The sequence below is a fragment of the Melitaea cinxia genome, chromosome 22 (genome assembly GCF_905220565.1).
Source record: "Melitaea cinxia chromosome 22, ilMelCinx1.1, whole genome shotgun sequence".
Taxonomy (NCBI): Eukaryota; Metazoa; Arthropoda; class Insecta; order Lepidoptera; family Nymphalidae; genus Melitaea; species Melitaea cinxia.
The window spans coordinates 8562570-8583242 of NC_059415.1; the positions used below are offsets into that span (position 1 = coordinate 8562570).

At 35.1% G+C, this 20673-nt stretch overlaps 1 protein-coding gene across 1 annotated transcript; it reads left to right on the top strand.

Annotated features, from left to right (window-relative positions):
• The first annotated feature begins 94 nt into the window (after positions 1-94).
• On the top strand, positions 95-18866 carry LOC123664455 (UDP-glucosyltransferase 2-like). The gene is made up of 9 exons (XM_045598998.1): positions 95-108; positions 8990-9305; positions 9878-10100; positions 10449-10668; positions 10863-11130; positions 16413-17258; positions 17364-17586; positions 17876-18095; positions 18581-18866. Exons 1-9 carry the CDS (start codon positions 95-97, stop codon positions 18864-18866), a joined length of 2616 nt encoding a protein of 871 aa, XP_045454954.1.
• Positions 18867-20673: the final 1807 nt, after the last annotated feature.

Genomic DNA, 20673 nt, shown 5'->3' on the forward strand with positions numbered 1-20673 from the left:
ATGTTTAACTCGGTTTATATATAATGCCTTAAGCCTTTATGATAATGATAAGAGATTAGTATTAAGCATAACAATTAAGCAGATAATAAACAAAATGCTTAAGATAAGGCAAGTTATGTAATTTTTAGGATAGAAAAGCAGTCTTAAGTGTTGAGAATATTAAATAATTGTGTTTGCTCGCAAACGAAAAAAAAATCGACTTCAATTACATCGACGAGTGATACAACGTAGATCGACGAAAAAATGGACTAAAAAATTTTTTAGTGATGGGTAGACCTAACAAGAATGCTTTTTCTCTTATGTCGGGGGTTCGGAAACATACACAATACACAAGCACAAACATCCAGATAATGACAAACATCTATATGGCCAATACAAATATCTGTCGTGCGCGGGGATTGAACCCACTAACTCCAGCGCAACAGCCGGTGCTGTGACCGCTGCGCTAACGCATCGACATACTATGAGTAAAGTTCGCTATCAAGTGTACGTAATAACAACCGGGACTGACAGCCTAGCGTGTTCTCTGAGGCTAGGTTGGGAGAACCACAAGGATTAACAACTAGACCTAAAATAAATATTTGTATAAACATAAATATCCACCCCGAGCGGGAATAGAACCCGCGATCGTCGGTGTTTAGGCGCCGCCGACACGGCACATGCACCATTACGAGTATATCAAAGCGGTCGTCAAACAGCAAAAGGTAACTGCTGTAAATTCTTGAAAAATTCCCTCGAGTGTTTATGGGCTCCATCATCAAACCTGGTCCTGCGACACAGATGATCACACAGCAGGTAATTGCTATAAATCGTTGAAAAGTTCCCTCGACTATCTTTCGTCTCCATCATCAGACTTTAATGGCACTTGTAACTTATATAGGTGCAAAGTTCTCATCACTCACTCACTCACTTCAGCCTATCGCAGTCCACTGCTGGACATAGGCCTCCCCAAGTTCGCGCCACACATCCCGGTCTTCCGCAATCCTCATCCAGCCGACACCGGCAATCTTACGTAGATCGTCGGTCCAACGGGCCGGAGGACGTCCCACACTGCGTTTGCCAAGACGCGGTCTCCACTCTAGGACCCGTCTACTCCAACGGCCATCGGTCCTGCGACACAGATGACCAGCCCACTGCCACTTCAACTTGCTAATTCTGTGGGCTATGTCGGTTACTTTCGTTCTCTCGCGGATAGTCTCATTTCTAATCCTGTCTTTGAGAGAGACCCCAAGCATAGCCCGTTCCATTGCACGTTGAGCGACTTTAAACTTGTGGACCAGTCCCTTGGTCAGTGTCCACGTCTCGGCTCCGTATGTTAACACAGGCAGGACGTATTGCTCGAAAACTTTTGTCTTCAAGCATTGCGGAATCTTCGAAGTGAAGACTCGACGGAGTCTGCCAAACGCCGCCCAGCCCAACCGAATCCTCCTATCGGCCTCCTTCTCGAAGTTGTTGCGGCCTAGTTGGATAGTATGGCCTAGGTAAATATAATCCTGAACAACTTCGAGAAGGGTACCATCGACCGATACCGGTATCGGTATGACTTGGTTGTTAAACATAACTTTCGTCTTATCCAAGTTCATACAGAGACCGACACGTCGGGAGGACTCGTTTAGGCCGGCCAGAATTTGGCCTAACTCATCCAGCGTCTCCGCAAAGATGACAATATCGTCGGCGAAACGAAGGTGAGAGATGAATTCACCGTTGACGTTGATGCCCCGTTCCCCCCAATCCAAGGTCTTAAAAACATCCTCTAGCGCAGTGGTAAACAGTTTCGGTGATATTACATCCCCCTGTCTTACCCCGCGCCGGAGGGAAATAGGTCTTGTTCTTTGGTCATTGACATGAACGGTCATCGTCGCCGCGTCGTACATAGATTTTAGTACCTCGATATATCGCCAGTCGATATGACATCTCTGCAGAGAGTCCAGGACAGCCCAGGTCTCGACGGAGTCGAAGGGTTTCTCGTAGTCCACAAATGCCATACACAGCGGTTGATTATATTCTTCCGTCTTTTGGATAATCTGCCGAACAGTATGGATGTGGTCCACGGTGCTGTAGCCATTTCGAAACCCAGCCTGCTCTGGTGGTTGGAATTCGTCGAGTCTTCTCTTCACTACTTATAAGTGATCAATATAAATGTTTCTTGAACACATAGGGTTGCAACGCGGCTATTTTGCTTTAAACCGACCCCGCTGTATAAGTTTCATACAAACTAACAACCCTGCGGCTTTAAAGAGTTCAGTGGTAACTCCGTCATCCCCCGGGGCCCTTCCGTTTTTAAGCTGCCCGAGCGCTGCACCAATCTCATCCTCTTCGAAGTCCGGGATACACTCCGAATAATGGCGCAACAATGGTGCCCGTGGATCTTCGGTGTCCCAAGTCGCAGGCTCGCGTGCGCTCGACGAGTACAGCTGTCCATAAAAATTCTCAACCTCTTCTCGGACCTGAGGGCGAGAGCAGACGGTTCTGCCATCTGCTGTTTTAAGCTTCGCAAGAAGGCTTCTCCCCAATGGTCTTTGGAAAACTTTGGACCCCCTATTCTGCTCAATCAGAGTAGCAACCTCTCTCGTATTTGAGCAGCGGAGGTCTCGGCGAATAATTTTCCGTACCCTCTTGGAAAGAGCCCTCTGTTCTGGCGAAGCAGCCGGCAACTCGCGCCTCTGCCGCATCAGATCCAAGGCCTCGGGAGAAAGTTTGGACTGCTTCGTTGGCTTTGTTGGTGGAAAGTGCCTGCGACCCAGTGTACACACCGTCTTCACCACGTTGTCGGTTATCTCGTCCACGTCGCTAGTAGTTTCCAGCGAATCGAATCGGTTTTAAGTTCTCATCAATAGAAACGAATTAAGTTCAAACAGCAGGTAATTGCTATAAGTCGTCGAAGAGTACCCTCGACTATCTTTCGTCTCCATCATCAGACTGAAATGGCACTTATAACTCATACATATGCAAAGTTCTCATCAATAGAAACGAATTAAGTTCAAACAGCAAGTAATTGCTATAAATCGTTAAAGAGTTCTCTCGACTAACTTTTTTCTCCATCATCAGACTGTAATGGCACTTATAACTCATACAGGTGCAAAGTTCTCATCAATAGAAACGAATTAAGTTCAAAAAGAAGGTAATTGCTATAAATTGTTGAAGAGTTCCCTCGACTATCTTTCTTCTCCATGATCAGATCGACTCCAGACCTTTATTAAATAGTAGTGCTTTATAGTACTAAATGAAAATATGATTAAATTTACTAATCACCCTTACGATTTTTGAAAGTTTCCCTCGATTTCTTTGGGATCCCATCATCAGATCCTGGTTTCCTTATCATGGTACCAAACTATGAATATCTTCTTTCCAACATAAAAAGAATTATCAAAATCGGTTCATAAACGGAGGAGTTATCTCCGAATATACATTAAAAAAAAATATATATACGGTCGAATTGAGTAACCTCCCCCTTTTTACGTCGACAAGTAATACAAAGTGGGCAATCGAAAAAATTGTCAATTAAATACGCTTTATTGAGAATATCTCAAAAAAATACTCTTAAACTCTTGGTCATTACGTGGGACCACACGGAAAGCACAAACATAAAAAAAATGATTTAACAAAATCGCTAAACCCATCAAAAAGTTATGAGTTAACACATATAAAAACAAAAAAAAACTGTCGAATTGAGAACATCCTTCTTTTTTTGTAATGTCTAATAACGATTTTAACTTAACTTAGGCTAGGACTAAAGACTCACGCAATTATATTTCAAAAAACTAAAATGGAAAATTACTGTACTGTACATCGTTTCGAGGAAAAAAAAAATATAAGAAAGTACCCAAAACTCTTACTTGAGTTTTTCTTGACTTTTTTCTTAAAGATGTTAAAATATTGTGGACACAATAATATAACCTTAATATAATAGTCCCATGTTTGTCTCTTACCCCGAGGCCCTAACTTTTACACAATATTTATTTAGGACCAAACTTATGATTTATTATTATCTCTTTTATTCCCAAAATGTCAACATTTGGATAGGCCTTTATAGTAAAATAAAGCATTTTAAGTAAACCATGTATGCTTCAGGTAACGATGGATTATAAATAAATTCTTGAATGCTTTTCTTTTTTATTGCTTGAAAAAGAATTGCTTGAAAAATAACTTTTTTTGGAATAATCAAGCTAGAAATCGGGGTAACAATTTTTCGTTTGCAAGCAAACACAAATATGTTTGTCATGCACAGATTTTATATCATATCCTGTGTCTTAAAGAAAACTGATTACATATGACGAGTAAAAAACATCAATTATGCTATACAAATTATACTTATAATTTTTACGATATTTCTTACCGTTACTCAGTGTGTCGTTTACGATTACCGAGGTTACTGTTATTGGGTATGACATCGAAGGATGTGTCAATTTGTGTTATTGACATAGTGACAGGAAAATATCGGTATGAACATGAGGTTTATTTATTTTTATACAACATAAGCTGATTCAACTGGCGTTATCATGTCTTGCGAACTGCCAAGCGAGTGAAGCTTAAATAAAAATAATCGTTATATTTCCTGTTTTTTTTTTTTACAAATTTTATCCATTCCGTAAAACTTTTTTTGGTAAAGCTTTAGATTAGGTAAAACCGAATTTCGGGACCGTGGGGGGATGGGGGGGGAGAGGGTGGGGAACGCTACCCCTGGTACCACTGTCACACCTCGGAACCCCATGGTTATGGAGATATCCATGGTTAAAGTTTTGAGGTTAGAAGAAGAATTTCGAAAGTTAGAGGAACGCTTGGCTCCGGCGCTGCGGGAAGTGCAGCCCTTCCGCCCTTGCGTGCGAAAGCACGCTCACTCATGCTCCGTTCCGCAGCAGAGGCTGGTCGCCTTCGGCGACCAGCCTCAGCCGCTCCTCTACGCATTCGTTCGCGCGCTTTCGCACGGCGGGCGAGGGCTGCCCTCCCTCCGCGCCTCCGCGGCACAAAAAAAACACTCTAGGGGTAGGACAGACCAAGACCACGTGGACAGTGGGGTGCTCCGATTCGGTTTTGGGTATTTTTCGAATTTCTAAACCTATATTCTAGCACGCAATGTTACTAATTTTATTAGAATATTATGTCTGACGCGTTATTTTGTTTAAAAATGTCGATTTGTCAGTCGTTAAGCGTCAGTTCGTATCGTTTGTTGATCTTGCAATCGAGATCGTTTTTACGTAAATTTGTTCGAAAATAAAATGTGAAAGTTGGTGAATGGAGCATATGAGTGCACTTCCCGCTGCACCGGAGTTAAGGTGGAGTCAGACACGGAGCTCTAAAGTATTGTAATATCTCTGAATCACGTAAAGTTAACCCCACAACTTCAAACACGATATCTTCGAAACCACGGGGTTTACGCGAAACGCACACTACGGGGGGCTAAAAAACCCACCCTCCCCACCACCCTTTACCCTCCCACCCCCATTTCACCCCATAAATTGGAGGCCACTTAACTAACAAATGACCAATTCTTCTTCTAACCTCAAAACTTTAACCATCGATATCTCCATAACCATGGGGTTCCGAGGTGTGATAGTGGTACCAGGGGTAGTGTTCCCCACCCTCCCCTCCCCCATCCCCCCACGGTCCCGAAATTCGGTTTTACCTAATCTAGATCTTAGCCCTTTTTTTTATATAACTAGGTCAGCAAACTAGCGTACGTCGATTACCGTAGCTAATAAATATTTGCAACGCCAGAAACATCGCAAGCGCATTGCCGACCCTATCCCTAATTCCCCCAGGAAATCTGGTCACATTACTCATCAACACAAACACAACACTGCTTCAAAACCGTATTATTTGGCTGTGATCTTCTGTAAGGTTGAGATTGCAGAAAAAAAAGAAAAAAATGAATAGATAAACAAGTGATTCGATCAGGGTTGCGTTGTGTTCCTCAAATGAGTAGAATCTTCGAAACAATTCCGATTCTGACGAGACTTTCACAAATATCCGATGAAATAAGGAGTAATTTAAGAGTAACTTATTATTTTATTTATTTGGGAAACAAACAATACAAACATCACATACGATTAAATTTCTTACAAAACACATTTATCAATAAAGTTTCCACTAACAATAATGAACAGACATGTTATTTCAAAAATCGTAATCTTAAATTGATTAATAGAATACAAATTGAATTAATTATCAAAAAGGGAAAAAGAAATCAGTTGAATATAAAAAATATGTGCTTTAAAAAAATATGAATCAAATAAACATATATCACAAATATAATTCATTTATTTATTTAGCCATCCATTTGTCTTCCTAATAAGCGCAAAAAGAATGATACAAACATTATTTATTAATAAAATCTCCACTAATTTTATAATTTGATGTTGTAAATATACAATATTTATTTTACATTTTATATTAAAAATCAGCATTTTACCCGTGCGAAGCTGGGGCGTGTCGTTAGTAAAATATAAATTCGGTCAAGTTCCGCATACGATTGGATAAAATGTAGAGTTGAACAATCAAGCCTGACAAAGAAAAATAGCAAATGAATCTTTGTACAATATCGTTCGTCTGTCAGGCGTTCACTTTTATCGCACGACATCATCTGCACTGGAAGTGATACGTCATACGTGATCGTCACAAGTACTTTCGTTACGCTATTTTTATTTACAAAGTTTTGCCTGTGATTAGAGTAGATTATTTCTTTGAGTAGCAATAGTAGTGATGTTTTTTATGATGATATTTAAAAAAAAAGATAAGTTATTTTTTTGTGATAAAGCAATGTACCTAAACGTGTTAAAATTTAATGAAATAAATGAATTTAACAGAATGGAAGTATTTTAGCAAACTACTTTCTTGTTTTTTCTTGCTTTACTTGTTTCTGACAACAACATACCATGATACATAAAGCTATGTTTAGACTTTACTTATGTTATTTTCAAGTTAAATCAACAACTATGTCGTATAAAATTTTAATAAACCTATAATATATCTATTAATTTTAATTCTAGGTGCATATCAAATTTCATGGCGATCGATAAAATCATTGAACCGTGAAAATGGATAAAACAAACAAAACTCACTTTCACATTTGGATAACCAAATATTATCTATTTACGTGAACTAAAAACTTTGTACACCTTTTTACTGAAATTTCGCACACATACAGTTTATATGGAGAAGGAGTGCAGAATGCTAATATATATTTTTTTTTAATAATGCACAAAAAATACACTGCACCAATAAAAAATATTACACACACTACCATTTTTACATACACACGTATATATACTCTTTTGTTTATTATTATAGAAGTATAGTATTTGACAACAGAACCTTGATAATAGTTAAACTTATAATTTAAATTAATTACGGTCGAATTTAGATCACTGCCGACCACTAGTTCTGTTATATAATAATTTAGCAATTTTGAAGTTTATTTTAAAATTTGCTGTATGTTATATTTTCATAAATCTACAAGTGAAATTTTTAACGTCGTTTTTTTCCAAATAATAATAAATAAATAAATTTCTTTAATATACACACACTGTCATCTATCTGTTCTAAGGTGAGCAACTTAATGTTTGTGTTAGATCTAGGATATAATCATCATATAGGTAACAGCTGATTGATATAACTACATTTCTTTTTCGATAAATTTACTTACACATTTACTTACTTCTTTACGGTTTAGATGTCTGTCCTTGTGGGTCTACCGACCGTACCTCGGAGAGCTATATATATATATATATATATATATATATATATATATATATATATATATATATATATATATATATATATATATATATATAATTATAATTATATATAACATTGTAAATATTCCTAACGTTTACAAAATATTATTCAATCTCGTGTTATGTCCTTTATTTTTTTTATATAATAATTTTTTTAAATATATATATATATACATATATAACTATGTCGGCTAATAAGCGCACGGCTCACCTGATGATAAGCGATTAGCGTAGCTTATAGACTGCAGAACTAAAAACATCGCAAGTGCGTTGCCAACCCTATTCCGTATCCCTCCCAGACCTCTAGTCACTGAAAACTGCTTGCTTGAAAACAGTTTTCTTTAGCCGTGATCTTCTGTAATGTCGAGTTACTACCCCAGCGGGCTGCTCCATATTTTGAGCAGGAAATTTTCTGCTGTACCCAACCTCATTTTAGTTTAATCATTCATCATCATCATCAATTTATATTTTAATATATATAAAGTTTAGTTTAATATATAATTTAATAGAATTAAATTCAACAACAAACAGGCCACTGATAATTGCCAATACATAGTAATAACTTCTTAATCTTGTCATTGAAAATACAAAAGGACATTAACACAATATTGCACAATATTTTGTAAACATTAGAAATGTTTACATTTTTATTTATTACAAAAGATAATTTTAAAATAAAATCATTACATTTTTTAATTTACTAAAACAAACTTCAAATTACATTACATAAAATAATTTTATTTGCTCGTAAACGAAAAAAAAAAAACAATCCACATCCAGTAAAAAGTTATGCGGTATAATACAACGTAGGTCGTCGTAATAATCGTAAGTAAAAACGCATTATTAGATATAACTCAAAAAGTAGTTGTTAGATCTCAAATAAATTTAAATGGGACCAAATGACACACACCACCTTCGATTAATTTTTTTTTTGTTGAAATCAGTCCACCCAGTAAAAGTTCTGAAGTAACATTTAAAAAAATACAGTCGAATTGAGAACCTCCTCCTTTTTTGGAAGTCGGTTAAAAAGTTAAAAATAACGTCAGTATAACCTTGACCACGCACATTGCTCCGATACAGACGTCATATAGCAAAACTTTGTTTATTCGAAAATGAACGGTACGCTACGATATACGATAACTTCACGTCTATAACGCGGTCAAGTCAGTACACACAACACGCATTAGCAACTAACAACGCGCCATGATAACGTTCAAGATGTTTAAATTAATATTTTGTTTGTGTTTAATTTTTAGTGGCAGTGAATGTGCTAAAATATTAGGAGTGTTTCCAACGCCTGCTATAAGCCATCAAGAAGTGTTTCGCTCGGTAATGATAGAACTCGCTAAACGAGGCCATGAAGTAACAATGATAACAACGGATCCGGCATTTCCGAAAGGAGGAGCTCCTGCAAATTTTACAGAAATAGACGTCAAAGATGTATCTTATGCACATTGGAATAGCTTCATCGCTAAATACGGAGAGGAAATCAAATCTGATCCAATAACATTTACTAAGTTATTATGTAAATTACTATTGACCGTTGTTGAAACACAGATAAGATCTCCTGAAGTACAAAAACTTTTCCGTGAGGAAAAAAAATTTGATTTAATTTTTAGTGAATCTTATATGAGACCAGGCCTTATATATTCACATGTATATGACGCGCCTGTTATTGAATTTAGCTCCTTAAGTGGTCATTATTCAGCTTTTGAAATGATAGGAGCCAATGCACACCCCATTATTTATTCCAATCCAAGTCAGAGGAGAATTTTTAATTTAACTTTGTGGGAAAAAATAAAAAAGCTATATCTTCATTTTAGAATGGAATATATTATTGATAATTACATTCAGGAAGAAGATAAATTATTTAAGGAAATGTTTGGTCCAGATACTCAAAGTATAAGGGATTTGAGACGAAAAGTACAAATGCTGTTTTTGAACGTTCATCCAGTTTTCGATTTTAATCGGCCTGTGCCACCAAACGTAGTGTATCTAGGAAGACTACATCAGACCCCTACGCGTGAATTACCACAGGTGGTTTGAGCGTTCTAAATAATTTTATTTTCTAAGAATGTCTTACAAAAATATTTGCAACGATCATCCTAATTCTCTACAAATACCAATTTTTATATTACTTTTAGAAATGGAAAACTTACCTCGATAATTCTAAAAATGGAGTTATATATGTAAGTTTTGGCACTAATGTAAAGCCGTCCATGTTTCCACCGGAGAGCATAAAGATATTCACAAATGTCTTTTCAAAACTTCCTTACGATGTTGTGTGGAAATGGGATAACGATGAGCTTCCAGGACGACCGAAGAACGTTGAAATTTCAAAGTGGCTGCCGCAATCTGATTTATTAAGTAAGCCCTTAGAACATTGAATCTCTACTTAATGTTATAGAGCCAAACATTTTGGCTGTGTTCAACAATCTTAAAACCCAGCAATCTAAATAAAACTTTTATAGGCGTTAGAAATCATACTTATTCAGACGATCATAATTAAACAATAAAATCATACTAGGATCATAGTGATAATGATTCAAAGCATAGTCGTAATAAAAGTGATGAATGACCCTGCTTCACTGCATTTTTGTGGACATATTTGTATCGATTACTGCTGCTTACATTTGCCTATGATAACAAACGGATATAAGAGAGAGATATAATTAATCTAAATATGTTTTTATTTTAAATATTGTCTTATTCCAGGGCATCCAAAAGTCAAACTCTATATATTACAAGGAGGCTTGCAGTCAACAGATGAAGCATTAAGCGCTGGTGTGCCTGTTATTGGTATACCGATGCTCGGTGACCAATGGTTTAATGTAGAGCAGTATGTCAAATTCAATATTGGGAAAGGGCTTTTGTTGGAATCTATGACCGAGGAGTCATTGATGGACGCTATTACAACAGTGATAGGAGATGACAGGTAATATTCGTATATTTTGTTTATTATTTATTTTATTTTTTACACTAGTAAATAAATGAATAGAGCAAGACTTACACAGTGTCTTTGAACTATTAGTTATGAGAAAGGTTTTTAACGATGGAAATAAATCTCTTAGTCATAATTAGGCGCTTTTAAACTTGAAAAAAATAAGTTCAGTAACAATTTATTTTCAGTTATCGTCAAAATGTGATTAAATTACGCAACTTTATATATGACGAACAACAACCGTCGATAGAGCGCGCCGTGTGGTCGACGGAGTATGTTCTGAGACACGGCAAGAGTGGATACCTGCGCACCCCTGGGGCGAACGTATCCTGGTCTGAGTACTATGAACTTGAAGTAGTATTAGTAGTACTTGGTGCACTAGCAACATTATTAGTCACTATAGTATTAGTTACACGTTTCATTGTCTCAAATATAAGACCTTACTTGTATGGGAAGGTAAAGGTTAATTAATAGTCAATCTCGTCTTGTGTTCGTCTTTTCTTTACGGGTACAAATTAATTTTAATTATATTACAAATTAAGTAGATTAAGTATTGTAAGTATTGTATTTTTAATTAAACTTGAGCTACATATTTATTTGGATGGTTTCATTGTGAAGGACAATTTTCAATTTATACAAATTTTATTTCAAAAAAAGATATATATCTTTACTCAACCTACGCGTAGAAAAATTATGATTTTGTTTTCATAAACCTTTGACCTGTCAAAATGTTTTCATTATGATATTTTTAGTAAACTATTCATAAATGAAATAAACAATATGTAATATACGATAAAAATTCGTTTTTGTCAATTGAAATTTAAGGAATTTATGAGGCGAATGCAGTGTAAATTATTTAATATAACTGTATAATCTAGAAATATTTATAATCCAAAAGGATGTATGTATATGTAGATTTTGTTTACATATGTATCCATCTCTGTTGACATCTCTTGCTTCAGCCAAACACCGCACTAAAATACAGATCACACTAGGTAAATCTACTTTATGTCAGTCAAATATCCCGGCGTAGAATAAAGTGGTGATGCAAGACAAGCGAGCATTTATCGATAGAAGATTATCGATATACAGAATAAAATAAAACTTTACTAGTCGGCACTTATCCACTAAAACACGTATACGATTCACTCACCAGGTGTAGAATATTTTAACATCAAAGGACAAAAGTATGCCGCAAATTTTCTTTAGCAACGCCTTCATAGATATTTATAGGTTACGATGATTACATACTCCGCAGTAAAACCGCAGTAAAGTATATTTTTGTCTTTGGGGATTAGCTAGTTAAATTATTCTCCTGAGATTAATTGCTTTTTGACATTAAATGACCAAAGAAAAAGTTTTTATTATTTTATTCATACGGTATATCGAAATACAGACACATATATAGAAAAGATACAGAACAAGACATACAAAGGGGATGTTATCCGATAATAACCTTTACTTTCGGATAATGTTTGGGCATAGGACGCGATACAGTAGCAGCAGTTAGAAGTGTCCATATATTAAGAAGGAAAAAAAAATCAATAGTAAATAACGTTAAACAAATTGGGGACATATTATTTTAATGATATAAATACGTGGCATTATCAAAAATACGTAGATATAAACTACGACATGATAGATACATAAACATAAAATATGTATAAATGATATTTTAGTATGTTATTTATAATTAATATATATACACCATATATATACATATAGAAAATATAGAAGTACTAGCGGACCCTGCAGACGTTGTCCTGCCCGGAAAACAGCTACCAAATTTAATAGCTTAAATACCGATAGCAGCGCCACCTACCGAGTCCAATTGGGATAAAAACTACCCTGTCTCCCAAGTTGGACCAAATTACACATGCTTACAAAATTCGCTAAAAATTGATTCAGTAGTTTTGGAGTTACATACTGATAGTAGCGCCACAGTCATACCGGGTCGAATTGAGATAAAAACTACCCAATCTCCGAAGTTGGACCAATTTTACAAAATTTAATAAAAATTGGTTTAGGAGTTTCGGAGTTTATGTTAACATACATCGTGACATGAAATTTTTAGATTTATAGTTATATTCGTTCAATCCTACACGCTGCTCCAATGCGGGTTGGGAGATATATTTCCTACTATGTACATGATAACAACCAGGACCGACAGCTTAACGTGCTCTCCGAGGTACAGTGGAGAGACCCACAAGGAATACACAAACACCCAGATCACGACAACAATCTGCACGGCCAATACAAAAGTTTCTACGGAGATCGAATCGCAACCCCTAGCGCAACAACTACAAACCAGTGCGCCGGCGACCGTTGCGCCAACGCGTCGTCACAAACAATATAATATATAAATTTGGTCAAGCTCCGCATATGATTGGATAAAATGGTATGGTGAAGGTATTAAGCCTGACAAAGAAAATAGCAAATGAAATTTCTTATTCTTAGATAGCGGTTCGTCCGTCAGGCGTTCACTTGCAGCGCACTACATCATCTGCACTGGAATTGACAACGCGTGATTGTCACTAGTGTTTCACAAATTTCTTGTATTTTTTATTTCCGTTACATATACCTCAGAATTTTTAAATAGGGTGGACCGATTTTGATGTTTTTTTTTTTGATCGAAAGGTGGTGCGTGTCATGTGGTCTCATTTAAATTTAATTGAGATCTTACAATCACTTCAAGTTATATCTAAGAATGCGTATTTACTTGACTATTTTTTTGTCGACCCACGATGTATTATCTACGTTGTATTATACCGTATAACTTTTCACTGAACTTACCGATTTTGATGATTCTTGTTTTAGTCAAAAGCTGATGCTTTATAGTCTAGTAGTAGACTGTGATATCGCAAGCCACATATAGATTCGAAACTGTAATAAAAGAAACGCAACATGACTTATTTATTTTTCTTGGCAAAACTGTTTAGCTGGCAGTTGAAACTCATAGTTGAAAGTGGTTCGATTGCTATGAGTGAAAAAAAATAAACTTTTTTTTTAAATAAGTGACTGTTTGTAATTTATGTCAAAGATCGTTTCAACTTTTCTGTTACGTTGACATTTCGGTAAGTATTATCCTGAAGAATACTTGTTGTAATTTGCCTAGTGAGATATCGGCGGCCATTGGAAATAACTCTATAAGTTGTTTACTAACCTCGAAATTTTGTATTTTGCATAGTATTTTATAACTTATTTACCATTCCGTGGACAAACTTCTCAGTGGACACTGTGTCCACCGAAGGGTAAGGGGTCCACGGAAGTGACTTTAATTAAGTCTCTTAACTTGTATGATACAAATATTATAAGAAATGAACATATGAAAGCATGTGTTGCTTGGCGCTTTAGTAACTGTGTGAATGCTTATTTTTTATTTTGCTAAACAATCCCGCTTTCTGCAGTTTCCTATGTGCATGTTCAGCAGGAGAAATCTCGTTGTGTCCTGCTTGTTTTATTAACTATAACTAAAGCAGTGAGTATATGGGATTAAGCTGTATTTCATGTAACAATGCCGCGAACATACAGATCAAAACTCGAGCTAAGTGATGAAGAAAAGAAAAATTGACGACGTGAAAAAAAAATGAGTATCCACCAAGCACGTAAAAAACTGAACGAAACTGCTAAGGAAGAAATACGTAAGATGGATAAAGAAAGATACCCTAGGAACAAAAGAAAGAGGTGAAATTAAAACGATGGACCAAAATGTGGCGAGAAAAATCTCGAAATCGCCGTTAATTTTTAAAAATGCGAGAAGCCACTACTACTTTTCTAGAAGATAATACTCCGCCGATGAGCCCTTCTTCATCATTTTTACGCGTTGCTCTTGGAGTTGAAACGAACTAAACATTTTACGCGCTAGAAGATTAAGTTGTCTGTCCTGGCCAGCACAAACGATTGTCCACATTTTGAAATCGGACAGATAACAATTCAACAAGACAGGTCTTTATTGAATTCTACTCCAACTTCTGTGTCTCACGTCGGTGCCTTGTGTCCAAGAAGTATACTCGTAGCTACGTCTGAGCAGACACCGAAAGTCTGATTATATATTATTATATAGCGCCAGAAGAAGAAATTTCACAAAATTTGCCTGTTTGCCTGTTGTCTTAGGACGTTAAGAAAAGATTGAGGGTAATTTCCGATTCTGATGAGTCTGATATAATTTTTCCTTTGTTAGAAACTAAAAAAAGAATAATCCTTTTTCCTTTCAACAGACAGTGGAGATGAAGATTCTATATTTTGACCATATTATTATTTTTTTTTTTTTTGATATTTATAATGCCAACAGAAGAGAAAATCACTTCCTTGGACAATTTTATTATATTTTTTAAGGTTAACAAATGTTGTATAACTTGTTTTGTTTTTTATATTAAACACTTAAGTGCAGTGTAATTTTTATTTTGTATAAGTTTATAGAGTTTTCAAAGCACCGTTATTGATAAAAAGTCTAATTTTATCTTTTCTGTCGACTTCGTTGTCTTTTCGGTGGATACTAAAAAAATGAAAATGTGGTAAATTTTGTAGAAAATAAGGTTTTGATCTCCGAATTTAGTCAATAAATGATCCTTTTGATACATTTAATAATAATAAATGTTGATTTTTTACACAAAAAAGTACTTTTTTTATTTCCAAGTTTTGAACCTCACTTTTGTTTATGACCCTATTACCATTTACTAAAAATATACAATGAAACAAAAATAATGCGTATAAAAACCCTTATGTATAAAAACCCTTGCGTATAAAAACCCTTATATACAATATTTGTAATTTTATCCAAAAAACACTCAATAAGAATATTCATACTAATTATAATGAAACAACCTTTTCGGGTTTTAGGACGACTGTTCTTCCATAACCATGGTTGCTGTAAAGTATTCGAAACGTCGGGCATTTAAAAAACTTAATAAACCGCGATAAATTGAGCAATTTTTTAACAAACAAAATTACCGTTTTTAAAAGCTCAAAGCTCTAAGGAAGCTTCTCGATTAGTCAACAGAGTACAACGTGGGCATTATCTGACTTCAGTGACGGTTTGGTGGAGTGTTCCCTATGAAGGAGTGACTTAGCCATATTTTTGTGAAAAAGGTATCAAAACATCGGCACAAGTATATCAAGATACCATTCTTGAGAAGATAGTTAAGCCCCTTAACAACAACATGTTCAATAACCAAGAATAGTCCTTTTGAGCAAGACTCGGTGCCGGATCATAAAGCTCGATCCATTTAATCTTAGTTAGAAACCAACGTTCCGGACTTTATCATAGCTGAAGACTGGCCGACATCTAGTCCAGATCTTAATCCACTGGATAATGATTTGTGGTCAGTTTTAGAGAGTATGGATTTCTCAAAATTATCATCATCATCATCATCATTTCAGCCTATCGCAGTCCATTGCGGGACATAGGCCTCCACAAGTTCGAGCCAAAAATATCTGTCTGTCTATAAACTACGTTAATCGCTTACCAGCCGTACGCTTGTTTTCCGACCTAGTTGTGTTAAAAAAAAAAAAAACAAAAACGATTACATGAGTTTAAATTATGAAATCACGGTTTTAGATTTTAAACTCCAGTATTATACTGATTACTTATGATGATAATAAGTATTTTTATCAGGTAATGAGAAATTTCGATCACTAATTTGTTTAATTAGTGATAAAATGTTGATAATAAAATCGTCAACAGTTTTTCCTAAAAGTTATATAAAGGTATACTATGATATTTTTTGTTAATGTACCATTCAACATTCGATATGGCAGATACAAAGGCGGTGGTACTTTTTCTGTTTATGTTAGCTGTAATAGAAATAGACAGTGCAAGAATTCTAGCATACTTCCCAACACCGTCGATTAGTCATCAAATTGTGTTCCGTCCTATAACGCAAGAACTAGCCAGGCGTGGACATGAAGTCTATGTTGTCACAACTGATCCAGTCTTCACAAAAGGAAACGCTCCTGCCAATCTTACAGAGATTGATGTCCACGATGGATCTTATAGTAGATGGCAAAAATTATTTGCACATCACAGTGGCAATAAAGGTGATATAATGCTTCAAGTGAGAAAATTTTTCGAAAGCTTCTCAACAATCCTTGATTATCAATTAGATACACCACAAGTGAAAAACCTGTTAAGAAATAAAGACAAAAAGTTTTTTGATATTCTCTTACTAGAAGGTTGTAACCGTTCACTTATGGGATTGGCACATATCTTTGATGCTCCAGTAATTCTGATTAGTTCGTTCGGTGCTGTGCCTGTTCAATACAGTATTTTGGGTGCGCCTATGCATCCACTACTGTACCCCACTCCTGGTCGACAGAGGCTGTACAATCTATCATTTTTGGAGAAAGGCTTGGAACTTTTTAAACATGTAGCGTTAGATTTTCTCATTGCAACAACCGAAGAGTTTGATTACAAAATAATGAAGAAGCAATTCGGTAACGACGTCCCCACATATGAAGAACTAAGACCGAAGATCCGAATGATGTTTCTGAATGAACACCCTATTTGGGCAGACAATCGTCCTGTTCCACCGACCATACAGTACATAGGTGGAATACACAAGGCTGAACAAAAGGAGTTGCCTAAGGTAAGTATATTTTTATTTTCTTATAAAGGTATTTAAAGTCGAAAATAAATAATATATAAGACTAATAATACTAAAAGTCTAAATGAGACGTTAATTCTTTTATAGGATCTCAAGCAATTTTTAGACTCATCCGAAAACGGAGTAATATACGTAAGTTTTGGCACAAACGTATTACCATCTCTTTTACCCAAAGAAAAAATAGAAATTATGACGAAAGTATTATCTGCTCTGCCATATAACGTCCTTTGGAAATGGGATAAAGAATCACTGCCAGGACAATCGAAGAATATTAAAATAGAAAAATGGTTCCCGCAAACAGATGTTCTAAGTAAGTTTTTTGTCGAATAAAATTCATGTCTATAAATGTCTAAATTACACCAAAATAACAAAGTTTAAATCGGTTAATTTGTAAAGAAAAGAGTGAAAACTACCATTTTACAAAAATTAATTTTGTTTGCAATTACTTAGAATACTAAATTTTCCAAGTTTAATCAATTGCAAATTCAATTAATAAGTATTGCTTTAATGCATTTTATGTCAAAAACACTATAATAATATTGATGACATAGATGCTTTTTGTAATAATCATAATTAATAAAAGAACCATTTTGTTTCAGACCATCCCAATGTGAAACTATTCATAACTCAAGGAGGCTTACAATCGACTGACGAAGCTATTGATGCCACAGTACCACTGATTGGTATTCCTATGTTAGGAGACCAATGGTACAACGTTGAAAAATATGTTCATCACAAAATTGGATTACAACTAGACATAACAACATTAACGGAAAATGATTTCAAAAACGCAGTGAAAACTGTAATTGAAGACAAAAGGTAAAAAAAAAAATAATGATTACATTATTAGTAGATTTGCTATTTATTATTGAAATTTCATGACTTTCAATAGTCAACTTCATTTTTATTTATTTTTGTTAACTAAAATTAACATTCACTGGCTCTTAAATGTCCATTCCATGTTGAACATCAATCATTTTAATACCACAGGTGATTTATTATTCAAACTACAAATCGACAATTATGTGACTTCTTAGAAAAGCTAGGATGTACTCCGACGGTAATGGTTTTTTATGTATACATACATAGACACACACACAGATACTAACACATACATGTACACAGACATACACAAGTATTTACACATATACATTTATATAATTATTTATTTATTTCTGTGTATATTGCACTTCATTAAAAAGTTTAACTTTTAATTTATTCTATTTAAGTCTCATTGCAAACAAGTGTTGTATATTTATAAACAAGTGTTGTATGTTGTAACTTTATTTTTTCTTTTATTTAAGCTTCAAAAACAACATCGTAAGACTACGGAACTTAATGAGATCATACGCGATCAAGCCTCTTGACAATGCTGTTTGGTGGATAGAACACGTCTTGCAGTACGATGGACACCACCTCCAATGCCCTGCTGCTGATTTGAATTGGTTTGAATATTATGAAGTTAAATTGATTTTAACTATCCTAACTGTCATAGTATCTATTTTAGCTATTTTAGGTTTTACCCTCAAGTTACTATTAAAGTTCATTTACCGCTTAATTAAATCAACTATGAAGGTTAAAACTCAATAAGTCTGTGATATTTTTAACTAGCGGCCTGTCCCAGCTTTGCACGGGTGCAAAAACTATCAGTGTTCCTCTACTATATTATGCATGTGTTATACATAATAAACCTTCCGCTGGAATCACTCTATTTTCTAAAGAAAACCGCATCGAAATCCGTTGCGTAGTTTTAAAGATCTAAAGCATACAGACAGCGGGAAGCGACTTTCTTTTATACAAGGTATGTAGTGATGAGCGAAAAAATTGAGAAATGTTATGAAGGCTTTTATCCGAGCCACGTTTATTGTTGTCCAAAGATCATTCCTTAATTTTAGCTATACGTTTGTGTGTGATTTATTTATTAGTTTTTCATAATAAGCCAATTTTTGTGTGATTGTTAGTAGACTGTGTACTTGTACAATAAATAATTCATAGTTTGTAAGTTTGGTTCATCATTCATCATCATCATCATCATTACAGCCTATACAGTCCACTGCTGGACATAGGCCTCCACAAGTTTGCGCCAAAAATAACGTGAACTCATGTGTTTTGCCCATAGTCACCACGCTGGGCAGGCGGGTTGGTGACCAAGTGTAAGTTTGGTTGAAAGCCTATTAATAAGTTATAAAACTAAGATATTTATTGTATTAACGAATTTTTAACTGTCGTTACTTATTTCTAGTATTTGGTTAATAAAGCTAATTACACAAATAAGTGATTTTACTACGTTTATAATGTACAAAAAAAAATGTTGGCCGATAAAGAACTCTGTTAAACAATGTAAACCAAAGCAAAGGGTCTACTCTAAAATACTGTTATGAGTTAACATATGCTTTTAAATTCGTTCCTTTTTATATTTATTTAACAATTATATTTTTTACTTATACACTATCTATTTACAATTTCTCCATTGAGAATATGCTTATCAAACTTCTGCCTTTGTATGGAAGAGATCTATATATATATATATATATATATATATATATCGCTAACTACTATATTTATTATTTTTATATATATTTATATTTTGTTAGGTATAATTGAAATATATCGCGTGGTGTAGTGGTACGTGTACCGTGTACGTGCACGCACACCGGAAGTTCGATTCCCGCTTGGGATGGATGTTTGTACAAATAATTCTTTACGGTCTAGTTGTCTGTCCTTGCGGGTCTCCCCACCGTGCCTCGGAGTGCACGTTAAACTGTCGGTCCCAGTTGTTATCACAGACACCTGATAGTGATTGTTGCTCATAGTAGGAACTTTATCTGCCAAGCCGAAGTGGAGCAGCGTTGTGGTAGGCTATGGGCCTTCGACGTGGAGAAAGAGGGATGCAGATGTTACACGCTGAATCAATGAATCGAAATACTTCTTTTTAATAGCCCAATATTCAATAATATTCTGCGTATTCCCGGCCATTTAAACTTTAAATTGTACCTCTTGTGGTAAGTGATATAAGTCGAGTTATACCCTATTTTGTAATGTGATCATAAAAAATTAAAAATAATAAAACATATTTTTTTTTCTAAATTACTTTTAAAAGTGAATTATTTACCAAAAAACAAGAATGTATATTGGTACTCAAGTTAAACCTAGCACACTTAGCTTACGAACAAGAATTTTATTCATCTCGTTTTTCCTCTCTTGTAAAATGATGAATTTCGACTTGGATCACTTGTAACAAGAGGCACATAAATATAACTTTTTAATTTTTTGAAGTATTTTTGTCAGAAACGTGACAAAATAGCACGTGCTTGTGGTGCCCACTTCAATTTTACTCGCATTTCCCTGATTCTGCAAGAAGTATAAAAAAATAAGAATGTGAAAAAACATTGATTAT